Source organism: Chenopodium album, chromosome 25 (assembly GCF_948465745.1).
Source record: "Chenopodium album chromosome 25, dcCheAlbu1.1, whole genome shotgun sequence".
Lineage (NCBI taxonomy): Eukaryota > Viridiplantae > Streptophyta > Magnoliopsida > Caryophyllales > Amaranthaceae > Chenopodium > Chenopodium album.
This window is the reverse complement of record NC_137858.1, coordinates 189,735-217,372: the sequence shown is the minus strand read 5'-3', so window position 1 is coordinate 217,372 and position 27,638 is coordinate 189,735. Positions and strand designations below refer to the sequence as shown.

At 34.1% G+C, this 27,638-nt stretch overlaps 1 protein-coding gene across 4 annotated transcripts; it reads right to left on the bottom strand.

The window, feature by feature from the left end:
• Positions 1-726: 726 nt before the first annotated feature.
• Positions 727-13,794, bottom strand: LOC145613349 (transcription factor UNE10-like). 4 transcript variants are annotated; one of them, XM_081668438.1, is made up of 7 exons: positions 13,576-13,793; positions 12,882-13,410; positions 10,350-10,454; positions 9,852-9,917; positions 6,563-6,958; positions 6,217-6,286; positions 5,545-6,107 (listed from the first exon to the last, which is right to left on the bottom strand). In XM_081668438.1, exons 1-7 carry the CDS (start codon positions 13,710-13,712, stop codon positions 5,722-5,724), a joined length of 1,689 nt encoding a protein of 562 aa, XP_081524564.1. In that variant the 5' UTR covers positions 13,713-13,793; the 3' UTR covers positions 5,545-5,721. The 4 variants fall into 4 exon arrangements, 3 of the variants coding, with proteins under 3 accessions (XP_081524565.1, XP_081524564.1, XP_081524566.1); XR_014106925.1 differs by having other exon boundaries at positions 6,029-6,107; positions 6,217-6,352; XM_081668439.1 differs by lacking the exons at positions 5,545-6,107; positions 6,217-6,286 and adding an exon at positions 727-973 and having other exon boundaries at positions 13,576-13,794.
• Between the last annotated feature and the right edge of the window lie 13,844 nt (positions 13,795-27,638).

The following is a 27,638-nucleotide window of genomic DNA, read 5'->3' as shown; positions in this document are numbered from 1 at the left end:
AAGTTAGTGAGTATCTTATAATACAGGGTACCCTGAATCGGAACCGGAACCTGTAGGTTCCGGTTCCGGTTCCTAATTTCTAGGAACCTGTTCAACAGGTTCCGGTTCCGGTTCCCATTTTGAGGAACCTGTTGCAACAGGTTCCGGTTCCGGTTCCTGAAATTTTTACAGGGTACCCTGTTATGCTCACCCCTATATACAAGTACTACGTAAGATTTTTGTTACAGTAAATGGAATAAAGTAATTATAGAGAGTAAGATAAATCAATGAAAGTAGTGTAGTTATTGAAAATTAAAAATATAAGAGTGTTAGACTTTCATAGAGGTCGGATGAGTCGTTATCATAGTGTATACTTTGTCTTTTTAAGTCATTAATATTCTACAATTTACGCTAACCAGTTACTTTTCAATAACTCAGCTCCAATGCACACAACTTATACCATTGATAAAAATTGAAATTTTATAAATAGACATTATTGTTGTGAAATAAAAAAAAAGGTCAAATTTTGTAAATAAATACTTCATACAAAGTAGCCCACAAGTCAAAATCATACTACTTTTATTAATTGACAAAAAAAAAAAAAAAGGGGGGGGCATGTGAATAAAGGCCAAAACTTATTTCAGATCAACCTTCAAATAAAACAATAGTATAAGTATATTATTATATGTAGTGCTCCGTGTTTAATAACTTTCAAGCTTCAAATATATACGCAGACACGTTGGTAGTATAACTCATGAGCTTTATAATAACTCATGAGCTTTATATACGCAGACACGTTGGTAGTATAAAACATAATCTACATACGTAACCCTGGCTAGAACGTACTTAAGCGGTTAAGCCTATATTGGAACTATCTTGGTGCATGTTGTTGTTGTTGTTGATGATGGTTTATTTTTTGTTGTTGTTGTTGTGTTTGTTGCTGTAGTTGCTGATAGATGGCAGCCATCTTACTGTATGCGTCCATTGTCATCGGCTGCAAATTGAAAATTGTTACATTAGTAACGTACGGTACTACTATATATATATATATATATATATATATATATATATATATATATATATATATATATATATATATATATATATGTACACATACTTAGCTTGTACCTAACAATTAAAAAAAATTTATACTAAGGAAAATTTGTCAGAAAAAACCTTTTAAAAGGCTCATTTTGCAAGAAAAAACCTTTTAAAGCATTCTTTGTTTAAAAAAACCTCGACGATCACTTTTTTTGTTGAATGAAACCTGAGTCTTCTTTTCCGGCTTTGACCATGACTTTCAGGCGTTGACTCCCCTATTTTCCTACTTGCTGCCCTTTATTTTGTTATTTGCACTCCCCTTCTAATTGTTCCCCTAATTTTCCCTCCAACTAAGTTGCTCTGTATTCCCTCTCTCATCTCTCTCTCCTCTACTCCATGAATGCTCTGCAAAACTATCCCATCAAAATGGGTTTCTCCCTCTCTCTCTCTGCTCGCAATTAATACATGATCAATAAAATACGGTAAGTGTTAAGTAATCTATTGTATGTTCGAAAATAGCCCAAAAAAATTGGGGTTTTACTTTGTTCAAGACAAGCAAAGTTGCTCACTTTTTTTTTACTGTATTCAATGGGTAAAGGTCGAAGGAAGACGACGCTTGGACGCAAATCAAACTTTCCCAATTACGTAGTGAAGTACAAAGCCAGGTATGTTCTTCATTTGCGCAATTTGCGTGTCAATTGGTAGATAATATCACCAAAAATCAGCGTAAATCAAACATAATTAACCTAATTGTTGTTGGTTGCTCATTGATTTTGATCTGTGATGGCTTAATTGATACATGCAAACTTGTTTTTGCTTATAAATTGATTTGAATTGTGACTTTGTTGCCCTAGATAATTGAATTTCTGGAATTTTGTTGTTGTTGGTGTGTTTATCAGGTTTAATGGTAGAGTAAATGTGTTTGAACCTCGATTTATATTCATGGAACCTATTAACATTAGGATGTACTATGGTGGTCATTTTGTGACTAAGAAAAACACTACAACTTATGAGAGAAAACCAAATGTAGACCCAACAAAGTGGGGGATGGCATTACGTGTGAATGTGGAGGAGGTTTGCTATTTTGAGTTTGCATACTGGATTAAGTCTGATTTAGGCTTTGATGAGATTGGGGAAATTTGGTATAGAAAAAAGGGATGCTCTTTACACACTGGGAGGGCTAAAATAGAGGGAGATAAAGACATAGCAGAGTTTCTTGATGCACCTGAGAAGGATGGCTTTTACCACTTGTATGTTGTGCATGCAGAGAAGGTGGATGATGTTAATAGGAGGTTAATATATGGGCCAGGTGTTGGTTTTTATACAGATAGTGAGAGCATTAGTGAGAAAGGCAGTGAGATGGCAAGCAATGGGGGTAGTGTGTCATTAAATAATGTAGAGGGGGGTCCACAAACACAAAAAGAGCATGACTCTCAAACTAAAAACCCTAGATCTGAGTTGCCTGGTAGTCAAAGTGCATTTCACCAAACAGTTTCTGAAAATGTTCTCCCTCTCAAAAAAACAAAGCTTCCAATAATTTCTGCAACCAAAAAACCACCCACCCAAATTATTGACATAAGTACCCCTTCCAATTCTGCCAATAGCTTCCCTGTTCTTCCAGATTTAGGGGTTCTTCCTACACTGTCTACATTGCCAGAAACAAACCCAGAAATAGGCATTGAACAATTGATGCTCAATGATTTTGAATTTACAAACCTGACTGATACAGATGATGATGAGGAGTTAGCTGGGGGTGAGGAGTTAGCAGGGGGTGAGGATTTAGTGGAAGATGATGCTGATTTAAGTGAGAATGATTATGAGGACAAAGATGATGATGATTTGTTTGATGAGTTTGTGGATCATGACATACAAGAGAGGGTGACTAGGAGTTTAGGGGGTCTGTCAACTGCAGTTTTAGATGATGGTGGATATGATGTTGAGGATGGTTTGCAGATTGGAGATGATGAGGACATTGTGGACTCAGATGGTGAAGTACTTAGTGAGGTAGGTTCTGATGATGAGGGGCCAGTGTATCCTGAGTTCAACCCAGAGGTTGATTTCAAGGGCAAAGTGGTGTTGACTAAAGGCTTGAAATTCCCAACTAACAAGTGCTTTAGGAGGGCTTTACAATATCATGCAATTGACCATGGTTATGACTTTTATTTTCTACATAACAACAACCAAAGAGTGAGTGCATATTGTGCTCATAGATGTGGGTGTCCTTGGAAGAGAGCTAGAATTTTGGAATGCACATGCAAGGCAAAAAGAAAGTGTAGGTTTAAGATACATTGCAGAAAGTTAAAAGGTGAGGCAACTTGGCAAATTAAGAGTTTAAGGCTTAAGCATATATGTGGGCACCAAGTTAAGAACTCAAAGATAACTTCACAGTACCTAGCTGAGAGGTACCTTGAAGACTGGAGGGATGACCCCACTTGGAAGTTAGGTGCATTCATTAAAAGGGCAAGAAGAGAGTGTAAAGTAGAAATAGGCTACTACTTAGCATGGTATGCTAGGCAGAGGGCTTTCAAGATGATTTTTGGAGATGCAGATTTAGAATATGAGAAGGTTTGGGACTATGCAGCTGCCATATTGAAGTATAACCCAGGTAGTACAGCAATTGTGAAGGTAGATGGAGTGCAAAACCCCCAACCTGTATTCCAGAGATTATATGTGTGCTTGCAAACCTGCAAGCAGGGATTCATGGCAGGATGCAGACCCATCTTGGGAGTGGATGGTGCTCACTTGAAGGGGGCATATCCAGGCATCCTTTTGACAGCAGTAGGGAAAGATGGCAACAACAACATCTTCCCTGTAGCCTGGGCAGTTGTAGAGGTGGAAAATGGAGAGACTTGGACCTGGTTTTTGGAGCTACTAAGGAAGGACATTGCATCAGTTGCAGATTCTGTCACTTGGGTTCATGAAGCTGATGAACTCACTTACATGAGTGACAGGCAAAAGGTAATTATATTGCTAAATGTTTAGTCCATTTTTCATATCAATATCAAATTTAGTTTGCGAATTGCTTGCTGGAATATTTGGAAACAGGGACTATTGGATGCATTTGCTACAGTGATGCCTAATGCAGATACTAGGTACTGTTGTAGGCACATTTGGAGCAATTTCAAGAATAAATTCCCTGGGACTGTATACAAGGAGCATTTTTGGAAAGCTGCAAGATCAACTACAGAGGTACATGGCATAGTGTAGTATTCTTTGGTTACATATACATATTATTCTAAGACCCTAACACTTGTTATGTTGCTGTTGTTGTCCATAGCATCATTTCAAGCAGCATATGGAACAGATCAAGAAGCTCAGTGCAGATGCATACAACTACTTAAATGCCATTCCACCTGCTCATTGGTCAAGGCACAAGTTCAGCTCTCATTCCAAGTCAGGGATGCTCTTGAACAACTGTTGTGAGAGCTTCAACAATGTTCTCAGAGAAGCTAGAACTAAGCCTATTCTGCAACTGATGGAGTGGGTAAGAAGATATGTTATGGGAAGGTTTTTTGCAAAAAAGGAAGGGCTCAAGCATTTCACTGGTTTGATTATGCCAACTGTTTTGAAGTTTGTGCATAGAGGTTTGCAACAAGTGTCCAACATGAGGGTTACTCAAGCTGACTTGATGGAATTTGAATGTGATGACTCAGAAGACACTTATGTTGTAAACCTAGAAACCAAATCTTGCAGCTGCAACAGATGGACACTTATGGGTATTCCCTGCTGGCATGCACTTGCCTGTATTCAATTGAGAAGGCTGGACATAGAGCAGTTCATTCACCCAGCTTATCATGTGGAGACATACACCAAGACATATGCTCCAACCTTTAAAGCAATGCCAGGTCATCAACAATGGGAAGTCACCCCTTATCCAAAACCATTACCTCCTCCTCACAGAAACCTACCTGGAAGGCCTTCAAGTAAAAAGAGGAAGAAAGAAGCTGGAGAAGAGAAAAAAATGAAGACTGTGAAAAGGGCAAAAGTGCAAAATAAATGTTCTAACTGTGGTGGGTTGGGGCATTACAAGAATAAGTGCCCAACCCCACCTATTGAAAAGCCAAAGAGGCCTCCAGGAAGACCAAAGAAAGGTGCAGCAACAGGGCAACCAGTAACAGGGCAAGCAGCAGAAGCTACCTCATCTCAGCCTTCACAGCAGACCATCTCACTGTCTGCACCACATGGAACCCAGAATGGTACCTGAATATTGCTATGAAGCTTAACATGTTTATTGTTTTGTTAAAAAATTTGTGTACTTGGTCATAATAGTGTTTATGTGAACAATGTTGCAACTTTTGCCTTTACCAAGCTTAACAACATTGGTACTTGGAACAAATTTTTTGTGAACAAACTCATGATGTGGAGATCTGTTTATGATCACATCATTTTGTGTAATGTTATGAATGATTTCAAAATTATTGTAGCTATAAATAAGTTGTTTTTGCTTGCTTTGTTTTGGGTTAGTTATACCACTAATCAAATAGTATAAAGGACTAATTAAGGAACATGAACCAAAAATTGTTTGATACCAAAAGCTTGTTTTTTTTATTCGATAATAAGGGGTACAAAATACACAAAATGCTTAGCTTTTCAATTAACTTAAACCCCCCACCAAAATAGCCAAGTCTACTTAGCTAAAAACAACAACTTACCTACCTTAGCCCCTACATACTTACCAAACCACCAGCCCTAGCATTCTAACTACATAAACATTTTCATCACCACACTAACAAACACAGAGACAACAACACAAATGACAGGTAGCTTAAACCCCCCTTGCTGCATCTCTGGTGCAGAGCTTCTTTGCATCCCCCTTTGAAGATTGTTATGATCTTCAAGGCAAGCATTTCTAGCCTTCATAATAGTCAACTCGGTTGCCCTCCTATGCCTCTCAGCAAGCAGCACATTAATCACATCACGCTGCCACTCTGTTTGCTCCTCATCCAGCCATTTGAAAGTGTTGCAACCTCTTTCTCCGGTGTCGTGGTTGTACTTTTTGCAAGCCTCGAACCTTCTTCCCGGATTTTCATGTGTCCAAGAGGTCCTCTTCGCACAGGGAAAGCCACAACCGCAATTCACCATTTTACCTACAAAATTATACAAAAGAAAACAGAGGTATTAGAGATAAGAGAAGAACCCAATTGGAGATTTGAACACCATAGTTGTGAAAGAAATTGCTGAAGAACCCTATTTTACCTTTTGATTGATCTGATTTTGGGGGAAAATTTGCCCTCATTCGAAATGAAGTGATTTGGGGAGGGCTATCCTAGAATATATATAGGAGGGAAATAAGGGAGACAAAAAAAAGGAGGGAAAAATTAGATGCTGTAGGCTGCAAGTAGGAAAATAGGGGAGTCAACGCCTGAAAGTCATGGTCAAAGCCGGAAAAGAAGACTCAGGTTTCATTCAACAAAAAAAGTGATCGTCGAGGTTTTTTTAAACAAAGAATGCTTTAAAAGGTTTTTTCTTGCAAAATGAGCCTTTTAAAAGGTTTTTTCTGACAAATTTTCCTTATACTAATAATGTAAATTGACGTGCTTACATGCGATTGGCATGCAAGATACGCTGATAAGGGATCCGCCGGGACCATGGCACCTTGAGGCAACAGGCATTCTCTACCACCGGCAGGGTTAGCATCACATGTTGGCGCTAATGGCATGTTATAAGCAGCAGCCATATTCATGAAAGAGGGAGGGACTCCGGGTGGCCGCGCCATGGGGTTCATCATATTCATGTTCATGTGATCCATTCCCATTCCCATTCCCATTCCCATCCCCATTCCCATTCCCATCGGAGCCATCATTGACATTTGTAGTTGATGTTGAATCGCGAGTGGCATCATCATGGGCGGCAAGCTCATTCGACTTAGCATTTGAATTTGAGCTTGTAAATTCTTTAGGTACTCTATTACTTCATCAAGCATTGAAGCCTTGTCTGTCTGCCAATAAAATAGATAATCAAAGGATATAAACATGCCTTAATTCCATAATTAAGTGATGTATGTATAATTAATGAAGTGCAAATTACATACAACTAGTAGCTAAGAGGGAAAGTTGGTATACCTTAGTCATAAAATTAAAGCAAGCCTGGGACAATCATCCTATTGTTGTTATGACACAATGGACTACTAATTTCATAATTTCAAACTAGATTGGGACACTTATCAAAGATCGATAAGAGGTTTAAAATTTTAATTTTATAGTGTACTACTACTCTGAAATTTTAATTTTAATTATTGCACAGTACACAACTACACATGGTAAGGTGACTAGTTAAGAGAAATTTCACATATATTTACAATAATATCATTTTTACTTCGATCCGTAACATATATACTTTAATCTTACTATGCAATAATTACTTTATCTCATTCAAATCATACATCCAAAAAAGGATATCAACTTTTTTTATCTTTTATTTTATCATATACTCCATGTTATGGTAAGTAGTTATTCTTGTTAGAATCATTCTTCCCCCAACTTGCGTCAAATAGTCAAGATGGTGGACCTCAATTAACAACGTTCTCTATTTATAGAATTGAAAAGGGAGCATTTTTTCCGAAATTGATAACCACCAAATTTAAAAGCCAAAAAACAAATCCCAATAGGCAATAGATATGAAGAAACATGTAGGCCCATCCAACATTTTTTTTTAACAAAAAAAATAATATGTATAGACATATTGTACTGCTATGATTATTAAATCGAAAAGACTGGTCAAAATATTTCCAATTTGTGTTTTTGTTTCAATTTATTTTTTTAACAATAGTGTATCTTGAAGTAGTATTATATGTGGCTAATATCTTTAAGTAGTACTTATGAGTATGAGATATCAGAAATGTAGCAAAATTGCTAAAATATGTGGAGAAGATGAATGGATGCACCAAAAAATCCAAAACCACTAGATTACTCAACTTGTCTTTCATGGCCCCTCCCATTTTAGACTTTTAGGTTCTTTATTTATGCTCAAAATTAAAAGATGTTGCATTTTACATGGATTCCCATTTTAATTGCCTTTTTCTTTATCCCTTTAGCTTTAATAAATTCGGTTATTTTTTTTTTTATCTTACTCGGTGTTAACTTACTTATTTCCATATATGAACTATATGAAATTATGATCGATATAGTATCAACGTCACATTATTTGTGTTAGCACTGAATTATATTTTCTTGTCAAAGTTAATATGAAGTATGGAGTCTATAAGATTATGGACTTTCACAAAATTTACACATAAGCCTTTCAGTGTTTAATTCTACATCATGACATGCTGGTTGTAAGCCCATTAATACAAAGTATGCATGTGTAAACAACTGAACACGAGTCACACCATACCATCTAATAATAGTGTGGCAAAGTGGCAAACTACATATGATAGATACTTTTATTTTATTCGATTTTGTCGAAGTTGTTAATAATATATACCATTTAAAACGTAGTGATCTTGGACCATAAATCGAGGACTTACCTAACACAATGTGGTTGACAACACTAGAAAAGATTTAAATGCTTATTCTCCTATTCACAATGGCTACTTACTAGCTAGACGCATCAAGAACCATATTGAGAAGATAATGTAAAGGTGTCATTTCAATTCTCTGTATAAAATATAAATGAAGATTCAAAGGAGACATTTTCCATCAATTTGCCAGGTCTTAGTGGCTGCGATGCTCATTACTAGTTAAACCCACTTGGCCTATCAACGTCGTGAATTTAAAGACTTTATTATCATTGACTTCTATTTAGATTTTGTTATTTTATTTACTAAACTACTTTATCCTAATAATAAAATGGTAAAATATTATGTGCACTTGAAAAGTTGAAAGTAAGTACATACTAAGGATAGTGCTTTTATTATAGTGGATGACATTTGCCCTTCTAGAAAACAGTAAAGTGTCAACTGAGAACACACTTGTTATGCACTTGATCGAAAGTACCTGGTAAATATTGGGGAAAACTCTATATCTTCTCATTGTATTTTCCCATTTATAATATTCGACCATATTATAATATATATAGACAATAGGAATATCTAACCCTAATGTTCTTGATTATCTTAACTTCCTAAATCTATTTATAATATCTCACATATATATCTTTTCACAATAATATCTCATATAATATTATTCTCATAATATCATATTTCCTTCGTTTTTATTTACTTGCAACACACCTCTTTGATTGGCACGCATTTTAAAGGAGATATTACACTAGGTAAACGTATAAATTAAATCATAAATTTTTACCACCGTTAAAGAAGAAAGGGATAGGTTGTTACGGTAAAAATTTCATAGCTTAATAATTCGTTTTCCTAAAATTATATCCTCAAAAAGCGTAATAAAAAGTGTGTTGCAACTATTAAAATACATAGAAAGTATTAACATACACATTCCTATCTCAGTAGTACCAAGGATGGTGGTTCCATTAGCGAGTGGATAACTTGTTATGCACTTGCCATTGTGAGAGTGAGTGAGAGAGAACACCTTCCCTTTTACCTTCTTCACTTGCCGTCATGAGAGCATCATTCTCGACGCTTTTCAATTCATAAATACTCCCTACGATTTTTTTTACTCTACCAACTTTGTGCTTTGAGATATTTTCTGCTTAATTTTATTTTTACCAACATGTTAAACAAACCATCTACTACGTACATATCTTCAATCTTTATTTTCTCACTTTATCCTTTTTATTTTCTCAAACTTGTATGTCTTTCTACTTTATCTCTTTTAATTTATCCGCTTTTTTCTTATACTCACTCACATTTTCATTTTCATTGTTTTCTAAAGAATTTAATTACGGTAAGAGAGTAGGAAATGGAGGGGGTACAAACATACCTTATTTGAATTAGGAACCAGCTTTTGCAATGTCTTCATCCTTTGATTGATCTTGTCTCTTCTTTTCTGAGAATATGTTTATAATGTGATTAATTATTACTGAAATAATGAGATTGCAAAATATGATGACATGATGATAATGTCAAGCAAATCCAACAAATGATAAATAAATAAATCAATACAAAAGTAAATCACCAATTAGTGCAAGGCCAGAATGTTAGAATATGATATGATTACAAAGAACCACTTTTAGGTCACCTTTAATTAATCTTTATTTAAATCTAGCAAACCTAATTCAACTGTAATTAGCAAGCAACTAATTATAGGAATAATCCTCCAATCATTACCTTATAAAGGTTGATAGTGATGTTCCTTTAAAATAAAACTAAAATAGCATTGACATAATATTGATGCTGACATGTCAACTAAAAATGCTAACAAAAGATAAAAGAGGTTATATTTGTGAAGAAACAAAGAGCAGACAAATAGAGGACATACTCTTTCAGATTGATTATGAACAGCAGCAGCCCTGCTTCTTTTTGTTGATACACCTGATTTTGCTGTACCTTGTTTTTGATTTTCCTCTTCTTCACCTCTTTCCCTCTAAAATTAAAAAATTAATGAAACTAATTAATTAAAATCAACAACAAAAAAAAAAAAAATTTGTGATTTTAGGATTCAATAAAGGTACGTAACTAAAGTTAACAGCTTGTTGATAGGTGGTAATTTTAACCACAGCCGGTGGGATGGAATAAACTTAAGGGTCTGTTCTGTTCACCTTATTTTCACTTATTTCAAGTGTAATAAGTTCAGATAAGTTCAGTTAAGTTCAGATCAGGTCTAATAAGTTTTAATAAGGGTTAACCAAGTACAAATTACATCTAAAATAAGTTTTAATAAGTTCAGGTAAGTTCAGATTAGTTAACTACTTAAGATAAGTTCAGATAAGTGAAAATCAGGTGAATGAACACACCCTAATAAGTAACTAAAATATAATTAACGGCTTCTTTAGTAGGTGGTATAAATATTTAAATATATATTTACTTTTATGAAAGAAGATAAACATTTATATTTGGGTTTTTTTTGTGTGTTTGAAATTACATATCGCGTATAAATTATTACCATGAGCCCTTTTGTATATCACCGTCTACTAGATATGATGTGAGAGTTCCATTGCTTTTTTATTTTTATTTTTTGTGGATGAAAAACAATTGACATAAGCGATAAGGATTTTGGAATTGTGTCCTAATATGCAACACAAAAAACGTATTTGTACAATCATGTTTATTCTCAAGATTATTAGTGAGTTTCTATTAACATAAGCTCGATGTAATCAGTAAATCAACAAATAGTAATCAAGAGTTTGAATTTGTGATCTAATATAAGACATAACACAAATAAGATTAAGATTGTGAAAAAATTTTCTTTGGTTGTTGGATTCTTCTATAGTTCTAGGAATACAATGCTTTTAAAACGCTCGTGAGCAACTAGAAGGTAATTGTGGATTAAGACCATGACCTAATACATTCGCATGAAATTAATATTTGACACAAAAGAGAACACATTTTCTTTCATATTAATTAGCTATAGATAGAATCTTGCTTTCTATTTCCTAGTGAATACCCCCTGCATAGACTCAATACAATGAACAAATAGGAGACAATGGATTGGAATTGTGACCTAACAGCAACACATGAAGTAGATTATGAGAATACCATTTCCTTTTTTCCAAAGATTAGATAGAGACAATGAAATTGGAATTGTGACCTAATAGCAACTCTTGAAATGATTGTGTGAATAACTGAATACCACTTCTTTTTTCAAAAGATTCGCGATTGATTTTGGCTTGAAAGCTTACCCCTAACATGGATTGAGTACCAAGATGATAAGGGATCAAATTGAAATAGGACACAAGAATAAAGTTTTGCAAGAATACTTTGATGAAATTAACTATCAATATCTACTTTCTAAGTGTAGGGGATATCATTAACATCAACTCGATACTTGTAAAAAATGAAGATGAGGGGTATTAATAAAATCACCATTTTTTTTTTTTTTTTTGGTGTTCCACCCGGTTCACCCTTTAGGCTAATCCGGATCCGGGGAACAGTTTTAAGTGGTTAGGTTTCAGTCCCCTCCCAATTGTTGTTGCGGGGGATGAACACGGGTCTTCCCTACCAAGTGTAATCCCATTCACCACTACACCAACAACCAATTGGTATAAAATCATCATATAACTTTAACAAAAAGATTGGTATATAATACCTTTTCCTCAAAAATAATACCTTTTTCTTGACAACATTCACAGTTGAATTTTGCTTTCTTAAAATTTGGCATTGATTTTATTCCGTTCCTTATGCAACAACTGTTAAAATACCAAATGTTCTCAAATCTTTCTTAATTTATTGGCTATCAACAAATAATTATCTACCTCCATGCTAAAAATTTCAATATTGTTGTTATCAATAATTACATGAAAAAATTCACATTTTTCCCCTATTATAGTATCCTAAATTCCTAATATTTCTAATTGAAAAGGGTATTTTAGGGGACATATATACAAACAAAAAATGGTGACACCATCATGTATAAATAATTACATAGTTACATCGCTATCATGTAATGATAACCTCATATTGCCAATATGCAATTATTATCTTTATTTGTGACTTGTAAGCTAGTAATATAATTTTGATACACGTACAACTCTAGAGTATTAATGGCATAATTTTATTTTTATTTTTTGTTTCAAATTATACTTCATGAATAAACATTACAAGTATCAATAATATTTTACGAGTATGTGATGATTAATATAAAATTAAAAGTAAAAAATACCCATCCACTTTTACTTAAATTAAGGGCGGGCAACACTTTAACTCATGTTATTGATGATACTCGGATGTAAAGAAGGCGGAATTTGTATGGTTCTCCTAAACAAAGATATGCTACTATATTGTTTTATTTGATTTAACATAATAGAAAAAATTATTGTGACATTAAAAAGAGGAGATAAGATAAGTAAATAACCTGAGACCTACTATGACTAACCGAGTCATGGTCGTCAACAGTAATAGTGATGGTGTTTTCAGGCGAAGGGGGTCCAAATGACGTGGACGTAAGAGCGTTGATACTTCTCAACTGGTCACACGTGTCCTCCGCATGTCGTTTCCTCCTAGTACTCTCCGACGCGCTCTTAGAAACAGTCCAATCAGAAGCCATTGGAACACGCGCGGCCGCACTGCAAGAACCGACGCGCGTGGAGCAACCCATTACGTTGGTATTGGGAACGAGCGCGTCGAGTGTGACTGGAAGAGGAGGTTGTGGTAGTGGGCCATACCACGGAACGATGTCGTCTTCGTCTTGGTCGCACGGTTTAGGGTTGTGATAGGCTTGATTTACGACGGACTCGAGCATGCCGTTGGCGCGTGTGGAGGTTTTATCAGGCCACGAGGCGGGTTCGGGCAGGTTGGATTTGCTTTGTACGCGCGGTAAGCCTAAGGCATGCATAGTGAGTTGGCCATTTTCCCACGTTAGCTCCGCCATTTCGTAATCAAGCCTGTTATGTTAATAATAAGTTAAGTATTGAATTGAATTGAAAGATAGAACTATAGAAGGAAGGATATTGAGATAATATCATATCACAATACATTCCTATCTCAATAAAGGAGTAGTAGTAATAATAATAATAATAATATATACTCGCGTAAATAAAAGTGCATACATGGAGGTATCAGGACCAGCAGAGAGGGAGGCGGATACAGATTGCGAAGGGAGACCTTCAGCTTCAGCTTTCGTAACCAAATTACCACCATCTTCTAGATTATTCCAAATAGGAGCACAATCATTTTGGTTCATCATTTTTTCCTTATAACACAAACTACTACGAGTAGAGTAGTATCTTACTTTGCCTTTTATTTTTATAGCACCGCAAACAAACAGGACTAACATTTACTTAAACAAAAATAAATACCAGTATATCTTTGTGTCAAATATCTGACACCGTGTACAATTGTAGTCCACCACATATAAACGGGCTATTCTATTTTGGGCTTTATTTTATGTTATTCCATTTTTTTTATTTAAATATTTTATCATGTTTTGGATTTATGTTGGAAAGCCTTCTAATTAGCTCTTAAATGGGCTTCTATTTATTTGTGTCATGTTTCTAGTACAACTTGGGCTTTTAATCATCACTTTTGTATACTACGGAGTATAATGTTTTTATTTGCAAATTTTAACTTGCACTATTTTCACACTTTATTTATATACTACATCCGTTTTTTTTAGTACGAGTACTAAACTAAAATTTTGTTTACTAAATTAAAATTACTTTTATTGAAATAAATTATATTTTTACCAAATATTAATTTTTTAAGGTGAAGTGAATGAGACTTAAGTTTATTACGTAAAATAATACTCCCTTTATTGCGAAGTATTTTACTAACGCTCATATATATTATACTAGTAATAATATCAAGAGTAATGCTATTTGTAGCCCTTACGGCAATAAATTAACATTAAATATTTTTACTTATTAATTTAAAAATGTATGACAAAATCACGCATAAATCATTATAATTAATAAAGATATTTCACTTTTAATTTTCCCTTTTAAATTCTTATATAACATTTTCTAATATCAATATTATTACAAAAAAGTTACTCCACATTCTAAGCAAAGGTCATTCATAAAATTCTGAGCTATCATGAATTGTGTTATGTTTTGTTTCACTGTGTTTATGAATTCTATGCAAATGCTTGGCCATTTTTATACTGTCACCTTTTCTGTTTACAGTTTATGTGGTCATAATTCATTCCAATTAAACTATGAAGTACAAATTCCAATTATGCTTGGCCATTTCTTGTTTCATTAGTCGTTTAGATATCCTCAACTTTGTTTTTCCATTCTTATCCAAAGAAGTGACTCATCACTCATCGATTGCCAACTAGCCAATTACTTAAGTATACTATGGAAATACAAATTTACATTGATGATGTTATGGACGATATTTGATCTTAGATTTTGAATATTTTGTATGGAGTATTATTGGAAATTTAGAGTATTTCAAAACTTTATTTTGCATAACTATGGTAATTTTTAAATATTAAATTGATCGTCATATACACCCTCAATATGAGTACCAAGCATTAATTATAGACTTGTTCCCCTTTGTTGATTTTATATCTTCTTAGTTCTTAGTTCTTAGTCTTCTTACAAGTTAAAACCTAAATGTTCAATTGATTAATCCATTAGATCACAAATCTATTATTATTATTATTATTGTTATTATTATTATTATTATTATTATTATTATTATTATTATTATTCGATAACATCAAATCTCAAGCCCAAAATACATACTTTATGTTTAGGTAACGAGTCTCATAAAATCCATGAATACTTCAATTTCTCGGTTAGGATAGTAAGTTAAATGTGTTGAGCAATTAGGTTTTGATGATTATAAACTAATGATGATTATCTATCTAACGTATATGTTAAGTTGTGCATAGAAAGAGCAAGTTATGCTTGGAACAGGATACAAGGAACCTGAGCAATGACAAGTATATATATAAGGAACTTGAGCAATATAGGATAAGCAATAGAGGAACAAGAACAATGATAAGTGTTACGGTTGATAAGCATGATGATGGCTAAGGAACCATGAAGGTAACTATGTAAATAGGTGTTTACATATGTTAGCTTCACGAGGTAAGTATTCTATACATATATATGTCATGTATGTGTAGAAGTCTTTTAATTTAGTTTAGTTTTCTTTATTGTTTTTATAAATGAAAAAACTAACCTTCTGAGTTACTTTGTTATCCTCAGAAGTTTGCTCAGTTTGTCATCATTAAAAAGGGGCAACTTGTTGACCCTTATGAGGTTTTGATGATGATGTTAAGAATTGAGCAAACTTCCATTTAATAAGGATTTTCTAGTGTTGTGATGTTTGCAGGTTCAGTAAGCGTTGAGGGCTGAAGTAGGAACTGAAACAGAGGAACTTTAGAAGATCCATGAGGATACAAGTAAAGTTAGAAGAAGAGTTCCAGAAATGGAACTTCCAGAAGTTTCTTAACAGGAACTTCAAAACGGGTTGTAACGACCTGGTTCCGGTGTAATGCTGGGGCAAACCCTAAGATCCAGAATATATCAAGACTACAGGATTCCAGAACAAGAGTTTCAGAGAAGCAACATGAAGACAGAGAAATAGAAGTATATTGCTCTAGGATTCATGTAAGTATGTTGGACATAAAAGTCGGTCTGGAACAAGTCTATATAGAACCAAGGTGAACTCCAAACAGTTAATGAAATTAGAGTGACTGACTTGTCAGGAACTCAGAGACTGTCAGAGTTCAGGAACCTAATAGGAACTTAAGTATGCACGTCGTTAAAAGTCGGTTTTAATGATATATATATTTACCTAATACGTGCATATCTTTTAGGGATTTGGTTTTACTGAATAAAGATATTTATCTTCTAATAAATCCCTTTTGGAAAAAGATAAATTTTGTTTAAGAAGTATTTTAAAACTAAAAGATGAGATTGGAATAAAATCTGATTTTATGTTAAGTTTATCTTATTATTATTGACAGATTTTATTCTTAACAAAAAGATATATTTTCGGAAAACTTGTTTTTAGAAAATATCTTTTAAACTTATCTTTTCAGAAAATCTATCTTTTACAAGATGAAATGAATAATTCGAGTGTACTATAAATATGCTCACATGTATTCATTCAAAGTTGAGGCTGACGAAGTGTAGTGGTCGTGCTTAATGGTTTTATCCTTCACCACGAAGCTAAGTCAGTTCTCCTGGTCAAAGTTACTATCAGGTTTTGGTTACAGTACGTCTAGTGAGTTCCAGACAGATTTCGAGTGTCCAACATATTAGTTTTATCTCTTTATTCATAGATATGTATTTAGGGATATTCAATGAGATCTTGTAATGGGAAAAAGGGTTTTGAGTGTTTTGTATTTTGGGGTGAGATTGTGAATTCTCTTAAATTCACGCAAGTGTATGAGTTTGAATTCTCTAAAATTCGAGTGGTAGTTAGTCACCCCGAGTGTGTCTTGGTTGCACAGTGAGAAAAAGGAACCTGAGTGTGTCTTAGGTCGAGAAAGGAACCTGAGTGTGTCTTGGGTCGAAAAAGGTGCATGAGTTTGTCTTAGGTCTGATAGGATAGGTTCTTATCAATTAGCAAGTGTCTTAGGAGGAACTTGCGAAGCAAAGGTCTGTGTAATAGGTTGTACTAGGAGAGTTGCCTATTATAGTGGAATTTGTTTATAAGTTCCAATAGGGCCGAGGTTTTACTTCCAGTTGGGCACTAGATGGTTTCCTCGTAAAACTTGTTGTGTGCTTTAAGTTCCTTTACGTTTTAATTGTTTATTTCCGCTTAAGTTCCGCGATTGGAACCTACTACCATTCACCCCCCTCTTGTAGTAGTTCATCTAAACTAACAAAATGTTAAGTAAAATTTATAACCATTTTATATGGGCTTTATTTATAAGAGTAGATTGATTAGTAAATAAAGAAAAGATTGATATCATTGATTATTTAATTTTTACATTTGTTTAACACATACAAATGTTAAACACAAACAGGAGATATATTACTTTTTTTTTTTATTAGGGGACAAAAGATATATTACTTAAATTTTTTTTTTTTTGGTAAAGAGAGCCGTAAAGCAATAATATATACAAGATTTGATCTCGAACTTTGAGTACCTTTAACTAACGAAGCTGATTGATGACTTGATACCCATTTGGACTTCTATAGGTCTATTAATGAGATCCTATAAGGTCCTGCTCTTTTGAGCTTTTGAACAGAGTAGAATAAATGTCAGCAGATTATTAAAACTCAGCAAAGCAGAGTTGGATCATCACATTATTAATACTCAGCAGAACAATGCTCGACTTAAAAAAGCATAATATCACAGATTTTAGCAAAGCAGAGCAAATTACATCAACTCTAAAGAATTGGGACAATTATACGTATAAGTAAATGACTATTTACTTCGTATCTAATATCACCAAGTTAAGTAGAGTATTCACTTCCGAAAGTTAGGACTTCTAAGTTCTAACTATGGATTTTGTTAAATGACTATTTACTTCGTATCTAATATCACCAAGTTAAGTAGAGTATTCACTTCCGAAAGTTAGGACTTCTAAGTTCTAACTATGGATTTTGTTCATATGTGATGGTTTTTTTTTTTTTTTAGTGTTGCATCATAACTTAAGAACTATGTAGCCTATCTGCCCCATTTAATACTTCTGCATTGGAATTTTCGTAATTCGTGTAATTTAAGTTATCAATTTTTTAACGTTTTCCAGCCACCGCAAATATAAAAGAACTTAAAGGATGAATAGAGCTAAAACTTGTTACAAAAACTCAACCTAAGCATGGTGGCCTGCCTATATTGCACCTGGTCATTGGACCGTAAATTAAAAGCATGAAATTTTCATACTTATTGGGCCACACCTCAAAATATCAGTTCGAGTCATCTTATCAATGCAGATAGGCCTAGTCCATATAAACAATGTACTCCTCTTTGTCGTGCTCGTACGACAATTGGCGTAATCTCTTTCCAAATTTTATATTTACTAGGGTATCCTACGCGCGCGATGCGCGCGAAGGGACTAGCTCTTGCGGAGAAGTTGTATTGGCGTGTATTTACACCTTTGGTTAGGGTGGTAGACCTAGTAATTTTAATACGTACTATTTGATTTATGTGCATATGTGGTGAATTTGTAGAATTATAAGAAAAGCCACCAAAATCTTTTAAGACAATTATTTTTTAAATCCTCAAAAGTTTGACAGTGTTATTTCAAAATTATTATTATTATTATATAATATTTAATTGTTTTCCATCCCTTCATATTTTAAGCAGCCATTATTAGTTTAGAACTCTTAATTGTTATGCATGTTTCAATAGTATTTAGTATAATATTTCTATCGTGTTTTTCTTCAAATGAATTTTTTTTGTGAGCTTTGGTCATATGGAGTAATAATATGTAAACAAGTTCTTTAATGTTCTACGACGACCATCTAATATCTATATCAATACTAAAGCAATAACCAAATAATTATATTTTTCATCTTAAATTCTATTCATAATTAATACCATTTTTTTTCGAAAAATATTGTGTAGAACGGACTCATGTGAGTCCGTTCTACTTACAGGCCCGCGCGAGGCCCGTTTTTTAATAGTTCGGCCCGCGCGCAGCCCGACTATTAATTATCAATCATTTTTTGATTTTTTTTTTTTAAAAAAAACGTCTTCCAACGTTCCGCCTTTCTCCTCCTTCTTCTTCCCCACGTTTTCTGCAGTTACACTCCATTACTCTCAACTTAACTACATTTTCCCTAAAATTTCGCATCACTCCTTCATTTTCTAGCTTATATTTTACTTGCATGTACTTAATTTTTATTTTTTTTACATAAACCCTAATTTCCGTCTTCCTCACCTACATTAATGGCTGGCCTTCCTCCTGTTGATGATTCTCCTTTAAAAGTTTATATGAAACGAACTAAACGATCATCAAAACAGCCTCCGAAGATAGTTGAAATGCCAGAAAGGTTAATAAATTTTTTTGTTATTTTTTGCTTATTCGTTTTTTTAAAAAAAATTGTCAGTAATTTTTTTTTTATTCTTGTTCTTGTTTTGTAGGGATGATTCACAGCATCCTAAGAAGCGTGGTCCTAAACAAGGTTCTAAAAGAAGTCGATCTGTGAGGTGTGATATTCGAAATAAATTCTTTTAAATTCGGAAAAATATTGTTTTGTATATTCAGATGCACGCCAGGTGTTCGATGAAATGTAAATTGTTGTTTTTACTTTGAATATTCTTGTGTAGGATTATGTTATTTTTGATGTAATTACATTAGTTGTAATTTTGATTATTTTGAGGATTGACTATTATATAGTCAGGAATTATATTATTTATATCAGAAATAAGCATTTTATTATATTATCTTTAATTGTATTATTTTATTTTGATAATAGTATATGTTTTTCAGTATTTAGATGTTTTTCATCAGAAATTAAGTTGTTGTTGTCTGTATTCAAATTTATCATACTCAGGAATTAGCATATCTTAAACAAGAATTAGATTTTTTTGATCAGGTATTATGATATATTATTCAGGAATAAAATTAACTCAGTCAGGTTTAAGATAATGTTAGTCAGGAAACAGATAATAATAGTCAGGAATTGTAATACCAATATAATGTGCAGTAATTAAATGTTTTAGATTTATAATACCCAGGAATTAGATTATATTAGTCAGGAATTAGATAGTTTTTGTCAGAAAATAGATATGGATAGTCAGTTTAAGGATAATAATATTTAGATACATTATAACTCAGTCAGGTTTAAGATAATATTAGTCAGAAAATAGATAATAATACTCAGGAATTGTAATATCAATATTTGGATACAGTAATTAAATATTTTAAAATTTATAACATTCAGGAATTAGCATATATTAGTCAGGAATTAGATAGTTATTGTCAGAAAATAGATATGGATAGTCAGTTTTAGGATAATAATATTCACATATATTATAACTCAGTCAGGTTTAAGATAATATTAGTCAGAAAATAGATAATTATACTCAGGAATTGTAATATCAATATTTAGATAGAGTAATTAAATGTTTTAAAATTTATAACACTCAGGAATTAACATATATTAGTCAGGAATTAGATAGTTATTGTCAGAAAATAGATATGGATAGTCAGTTTTAGGATAATAATATTCACATATATTATAACTCAGTCAGGTTTAAGATAATATTAGTCAGAAAATAGATAATTATACTCAGGAATTGTAATATCAGTATTACATACAGTAATTATATGTTTTAAAATCTATAATAGTCAGGAATTAAATGTTTTAAAAGATAATTATGCTAAGAAATAAGATTACTGTTATCAGGGATAACATAATTTTTTTCAGGAATAAGTGTGTCTTATTCAAGTTTTTTATTTTTCATTGCTCTTACTGAAGATGATATTTCAGACCTTGAAATTGGTACTAAATCTGGTCCTAGTTTACCTTTGTACAATTATGGAAGATTTTAGTGATGAGCAAAAGAAGGATGTTATAGACATTGGTTTTGGTGGATTGCTTCAAATGAATTTGCAGGACAATATCAGTCATCAGTTGTACAACTATATAGTAACTCATTTTAATCCTCATGCTAGAAATCTTATTGTTGGTAAAAAGGGACATGCAATTCATATTGATAGTTCTGATATTGCTGATGTGTTGGGTATTCCTTTTACTGATATACCTGTGAAAGAGATTTCTAAAATAAAGAAATCAATCAATCCTGATGAATATTTGAAGATAGAGTGGAGGAGGTTCTTGGGTTTGGATATAGAGGATGATTCTGAACAGGGAAATGAAGCTGAAGCACAGAAGCAAAAGAAGAGGAAAACAGAAGAAAAAGTTGTTCAGGGTAGGAAGAAGAAGAAGACATATGTCAATATTATTACTTATAAGATGATGTTTGAGAAATATAGAGATGGTGGTGCTGATTTTAAAAAGCTGTTTGTTATGTTTGCTGTGTCTACATTTTTGGCTCTAATTGGTGATAAGTCTCCTAATTTTAATATCATCAAATCTTTAGAAGATGTGCGTTTCATTAAGGCTTTCAACTGGGCTGGTTATGTTATGGACTTCTTATGTGCGTCAATAGCAGATTTTCAAGCCTTTGTTTTGAAAAAAAAGGAAGGGAAGGAGTTGAAAACAAAATCTAAACAAGTAAATGGCTGTTTAGTTGCTTTTGTAATTGCATTTTTACAAAAGTTTGAGTTTGGGACAACTTTACATCGCAAGCCGTTTATTTTGAACTGGACCTGTGAGAGTTTGAACCAGAGGATTAAGTCTGTTGCTGAAAATATGGATTATGGTACTGTGAAACTGCACCCTGTTGCCTCACCAAAACAATATGCTGGCAAATCTGAACAGGCTCTTCTTAAAAGTTTAAGGCTTGACAGTATTGAGTTTAAGATGAAGGAATTATGTCTTCGATAAGTGCAATTACTAGATATATCATAGGATCACAGTTATGGAGATAATAAGTTCATACTATATGGTTGCCATTGTCTATTGCTAGATATGACAATTGGACTTTGGGCTTATCAAATGGTCCAAAGCCTTATAGCATGGATCCTACAAGGTCACACACTAGAGTATTGGGTTAAACAAGTTAGAGGCCCATTATTGGGCCTCATGAGTATATGACACATCTTATGTTTGGGCTTGGATTGTAAGTAGAGTTCAATTAGGATTTGGACATGGTTTTATTTCTAGATATGATCTATAAATATAAACCATGCCTAGGATTGCATGACATAACAATTTACACACTGTGAATTGTCAGACAAGCAACCAAGAGATCCCAAACCCTAATTCCCTCTCTCACTTTCGGCCTCCCTTTCTCCTCCCTAGATCCGTGCGTCTCCCCTTCTGTGGTGGTGCGTGTGGTGGTGCGTGGGTGGTGTTGTGGTGTGCTCGTGACTCTAATCTCCGTTGAAGGTTGATTGAAGCATTCGGTCACAACTAACTAGCATTAGTGGAGGTTTAATCCATACTCGTGGACTAAGTAGAGGAATCACACGTGGGGTTCTTTGTCTCCCTTGTTCTTGCTCGATCACTAGTGGAATCACGCTTCAAAGGTATAATTCTTACTTCTTTATGTGTTATGCATGAGATCCTTGGTTTGGTGCTATGTGAATATGATTCATGTAAATTCCGCATTTAGTACCTATAATCTCCCACAGTGGTATCAGTTAGCCTCTTGCATTTACATATATTGAGTAATAATTCTTTGATAATCCACAATTTTAATTCAATTAGGAGGGAGAATATTTAATTATGAGTCAATTGTTATTTTAAATGTGATTTAACAATATAGAATCATTAAAGGTGTTTAATTTGCTCCATATTAGCCATAAATTTGATCCGAATTTTGCCCCAAATTACTCGAAAAATTCGAACCCCTAAACCCTAATTTCGAAAATTTCGAAATTTTTAAACCCTAATTTGTGAAATTTGTGTTTAATTTTGATTTATTTCGATGGTAATTTTTTTAAGGAATTTAATCTATTTGATTACATGTTAAAATTATGAATTTTTCATGATCAAATTATTTAATTTAAGTGTTAAATTAAATTGGGGATTAATTTCATCAAGAACCCTAATTTCAAAATTGAATATGATTTAATTTTGGGATTAATAGGACCACATAAAGTTTAATTGATATTTACAAAATCTGTTTTGTTTTAATTAATTAAAATAAAAAAAAAAATCAAAAAAAAAAAGGAAGAAAGAACAGCAGCAGCACCGCGGCTGGGTGGCGCTGCCACGGTGGTGCCGCTGCTGGTGGTCCGGAGGGAGGGGCAGCAGCGAGGATCGGAACAGCAGCAACAGCAGTGCCGCACCGCAGGTGCACGGTGCTGTTGCTGCTGCCCTGCGCCGCTGCACAGCAGCGTACACCTTGCGGTGTACGGCCACCGTGGCTGGCTTCGGCTGGCCACACCACGGTGGCTGGCGGCTTTTCAAAAAAAAAAAAAATTTATTTTATTTTATTTTTAAATAAAATCAGTTTTTCAAATTCAAAAAAAAAAAAAAAAAAAGGGATAAGTTTAAATTTTGAAAAGATAATTAACAAATTTAAAGTTGTTATTTTTGTTAAGTTTGGATAATAATGGAGCAAAAGATTCTATTTGGATAATAATTGATTAAATAATGTGATTATCTCATAATTATTTATGGATAATAATTGATTTAAAATATGTGATTGGTTAGTAATTAGGATAGAATTTCCTAAATTATTTAGGATAATCATGGAAAATAAATATGATTTATCTTCCATAATTCAAATAAGATTTGATTCTATCTCATACCTAAATTAAAATATATGATATTTTATGGTTGGTCATGAATAATATATGATATTATCTAATTACAGTAATTAATTAATTAAAATATGAGATGTTTATAGCCATGTTTCCTTTATTGTGAACATTCGATGTTGTAGTTTAGGAAAGCATGATGAGTGATTTATTATATGGCACTTTATAATATATGATATTGTTTATTGCTATATATATAGACTAGTATGGCCCATAGATTCTAAATACGATCTGCGCATCGTGATGTATTTTTGTAATCTAAATACGGTCTGCGTACCGTTGAGTATTTTTGTAATTTATTCTATTTTATTTAATTAGTAGATAGAGTAGAATAAAATTACAGGTTGCAATTGATCCAAAAGCCAATGAAGTGAAGGCCCAATGGAGCAAGATGGATGAGATCCATGAAGGTTCAAGTGGGAGCATTTTGCTTTATTAGTTTTCTTAGGATTAAGGGGCCATACTATGTCATGTTTTATTGCATTAGTAGATTATGCATGTTTAGGTTTATTTATGTTGCTTGATGATGCTCTAGAGTTCACTATATAATCACAACATAATAAATCTAGATCCCAGTAATATTGATGCAGCTTTTCCAATTAAAAACCCGACGAAAACCTTGATCGTTTGTGATGGGTCGGCCCTCAGCAGAGCATCATAATATATCTTGGGGAAGTGGGGGTAGGACCGCATATCTACACTTTTAATTGGTTATATTCAACAAGGTTACCTAAAGCGTTTAGAACCTTGAAGCTAAGAGTAATAATTAAACATGCGATGGTTAATTATTCAACCAAGAATTACAAGAGTTGTAATCAGTAAAGAGTTTACTCACCTTGAAAATGTAATGGTTGATTGCAGGGCCTCACTCTGGTTAATTATTGCACAAATAAAGGATCTTGGAATCATTTTATTCGATAGGGGTCAATTTAAAATTGAATAAAATGCTTTAAAGTTACCAATAAATTCTAAAATTACTTATGGTACTTTAAATTTATTAAACATAATTATTGAATTTTGCCTCGTTTTGTTTTTGTTTGTAGATGAATAACTTATATGACAACACAGATTTACCAATGAAACTCAATTTAAGGCTTAATCTCAGAAACTACAGGCAATGGGAGGGCGAATTGAGAAATGTTCTCACAAGCCACAAGCTTGAAGCTCGTCTATATGTACCCATTGAGAACAAGTGTGCTCTTGGTCAGGATCCTGAAATGCATGCGAAATTAGTTTTGGATGCACAAAGGGTCAAGTTCCTAATACTGGAATCTATTCCAAACTGTTGGTATAATAGGTTCAGTCGGTATGAGCTGACCAACTTGTATCAATGTCTTCGTGCTATCTGTAGAGGTGGCATGGGGGCATTGGGTAGTGGAGGTGTCAACGATCCAAATGTAAGAGAGATCGTTAACTCGATCCCTCAGATTTACTATTCCTGGGCTGACAGTTTAAGGTATGAGACTTACAGGATTCATGGTAAGATAATGGCAAAGAAACTCTTACCTGGTCAGTCAGTGAGGCACCATGTCAATGAATTGGTTGATATGATCAATCAAATGGATGTCCTCGGGAAACCGATCGATGATGATTCTGCGCGTGACATTATTTTGTTCTCACTCCATGCTGGTTTTGACATAGTAAGACTTTCTCATAATGATGAGGGATCATCTGCAAATTTGATCAACATCTTACTTAACCATGCTGAGGAGTACCTGATAAGGAGAGATTGCCAGTGCTTCTTTTGTGGTGGATGGCAAGCCCATACACCAGGGTGTCCCCATTACACACCAGTGAAAACAGAAGGTAAGGAGTTACTTGATGTTTTTGTTGTAGAGATTAATCTTACTTCATCTTCCACTTGGGTATTCGATACCGGTTGTGGTGCTCATATCGTTAATGACGTGCAGGGCTTGAAAGGAAGTAGGAAGCTAGATCCAGGGGAAGTAACACTTCGAGTAGGAAATGGAGCAAAAGTTGCTGCACTTGCTATTGGGAGTTATCATTTGAGACTTCCTTCTGGACTCATTTTAGTACTTAATAACTGTTATTTCGTTCCTAGCATTACTAAAAACATTATTTCAGTTCCAGTTTTAGATACTGAAGGTTTTTCATTTGAAATAAGAGACAAACGTTGTTTTATTTCGAAAGAAAGTATGTTATATGCTAATGCTAAGTTAATCAATGGCTTGTATGTCTTAGAATATACAACTCATGTCTACAACATAGATCATAAAAAGCAGAAAACAGATGGTTCAAACCCAACTTACCTATGGCATTGTAGGCTTGGACATATTAACCAAAAGCGCGTCCAGAAATTACATAAGGATGGACTCCTATCTTCTTTTGATTATGAATCATTTGAAAACTGTGAGTCATGCTTGCTTGGGAAAATGACTAAGTCACCCTTTACGGGTATAGGTGAAAGAGCTAGTGACCTTTTGGGACTCATACATACAGATGTGTGTGGACCAATGAGTTCAAAAGCTAGGGGTGGGTTTAGTTACTTCATTACTTTTACTGATGATTTAAGTAGATTTGGTTACATTTACTTAATGAAGAACAAGTCGGAAGCCTTTGAAAAGTTCAAAGAATTCCAGAATGAAGTACAAAACCAGCTTGGGAAAACAATTAAGGCATTACGATCTGATCGTGGTGGCGAATATTTAACCCAAGAATTTGATGAACATCTGATTAATTGTGGAATACTTTCACAATTAACCCCTCCAGGGACACCTCAATTAAATGGAGTGTCAGAAAGGAGGAATAGGACTCTACTAGATATGGTTAGGTCCATGATGAGCTTTACTGATCTTCACATATCCTTTTGGGGATATGCATTAGAAGCAGCTTCCAGATTACTAAACAGAAGCCCATCCAAAGCAGTTGAGAAGACACCATATGAGTTATGGCATGGAAGAGTTCCAAATTTGTCTTATCTCAAGATTTGGGGATGTGAAGTCTATGTAAAACGTTTACAAAGTGATAAACTACACCCTAAATCAGATAAGTGTTTCTTTGTGGGCTATCCTAAAGAAACAAGAGGGTATTACTTCTACAATCGCGAAGATAACAAAGTGTTTGTTGCTCGCGACGGTGTCTTTCTAGAAAAGGAATTTCTATCTAGAAAGCCAAGTGGGAGTAAAGTGGTTCTCGAAGAAATTCGAGACGAGCAACAAATGGATGTGGATAACACCACGTCAGAGGCGAGGGCGCATGAAACGATTAATCGTGCGTCGGAGCAAGCTAATTCCACCAGCGAGACTCCTATCGTCCCACTTGAATCTAATTCATGCGAAAATCTTCAAGGAGTTGGAGAGAAAATTTCTACTGTTGCTCCTACCCCACGTAGGTCTGTTAGAATCAGAAACAAACAGTTTGTTGAGGTTCTGTTAACTGAGGATTCTGAAATCTTCTTATTGGAGAATGAGGAACCCACAACTTACAAGCAAGCTTTGGTGAGCCCCAACTCAGATAAATGGCTTGAGGCCATGAAATCCGAAATGGAGTCAATGTCTGAAAATAAAGTGTGGACCCTAGTTGACTTGCCTAATGGGGTAAAACCCATTGGTTGCAAATGGGTCTACAAGATTAAAACAGACGAGGATGGAAATGCCTACATCCATAAAGCAAGACTAGTTGCAAAAGGGTATAGACAGATTCATGGTATTGACTATGATGAAACCTTCTCCCCAGTAGCAATGCTTAAGTCCATTCGGATTCTTCTAGCGATTGCCGCATTTTACGATTACGAAATTTGGCAGATGGATGTCAAAACCGCCTTCTTGAATGGGTTCTTGACGGAGGAAGTGTACATGACACAACCTGAGGGTTTTGAAGATCCAGAAAATCCTAGAAAGG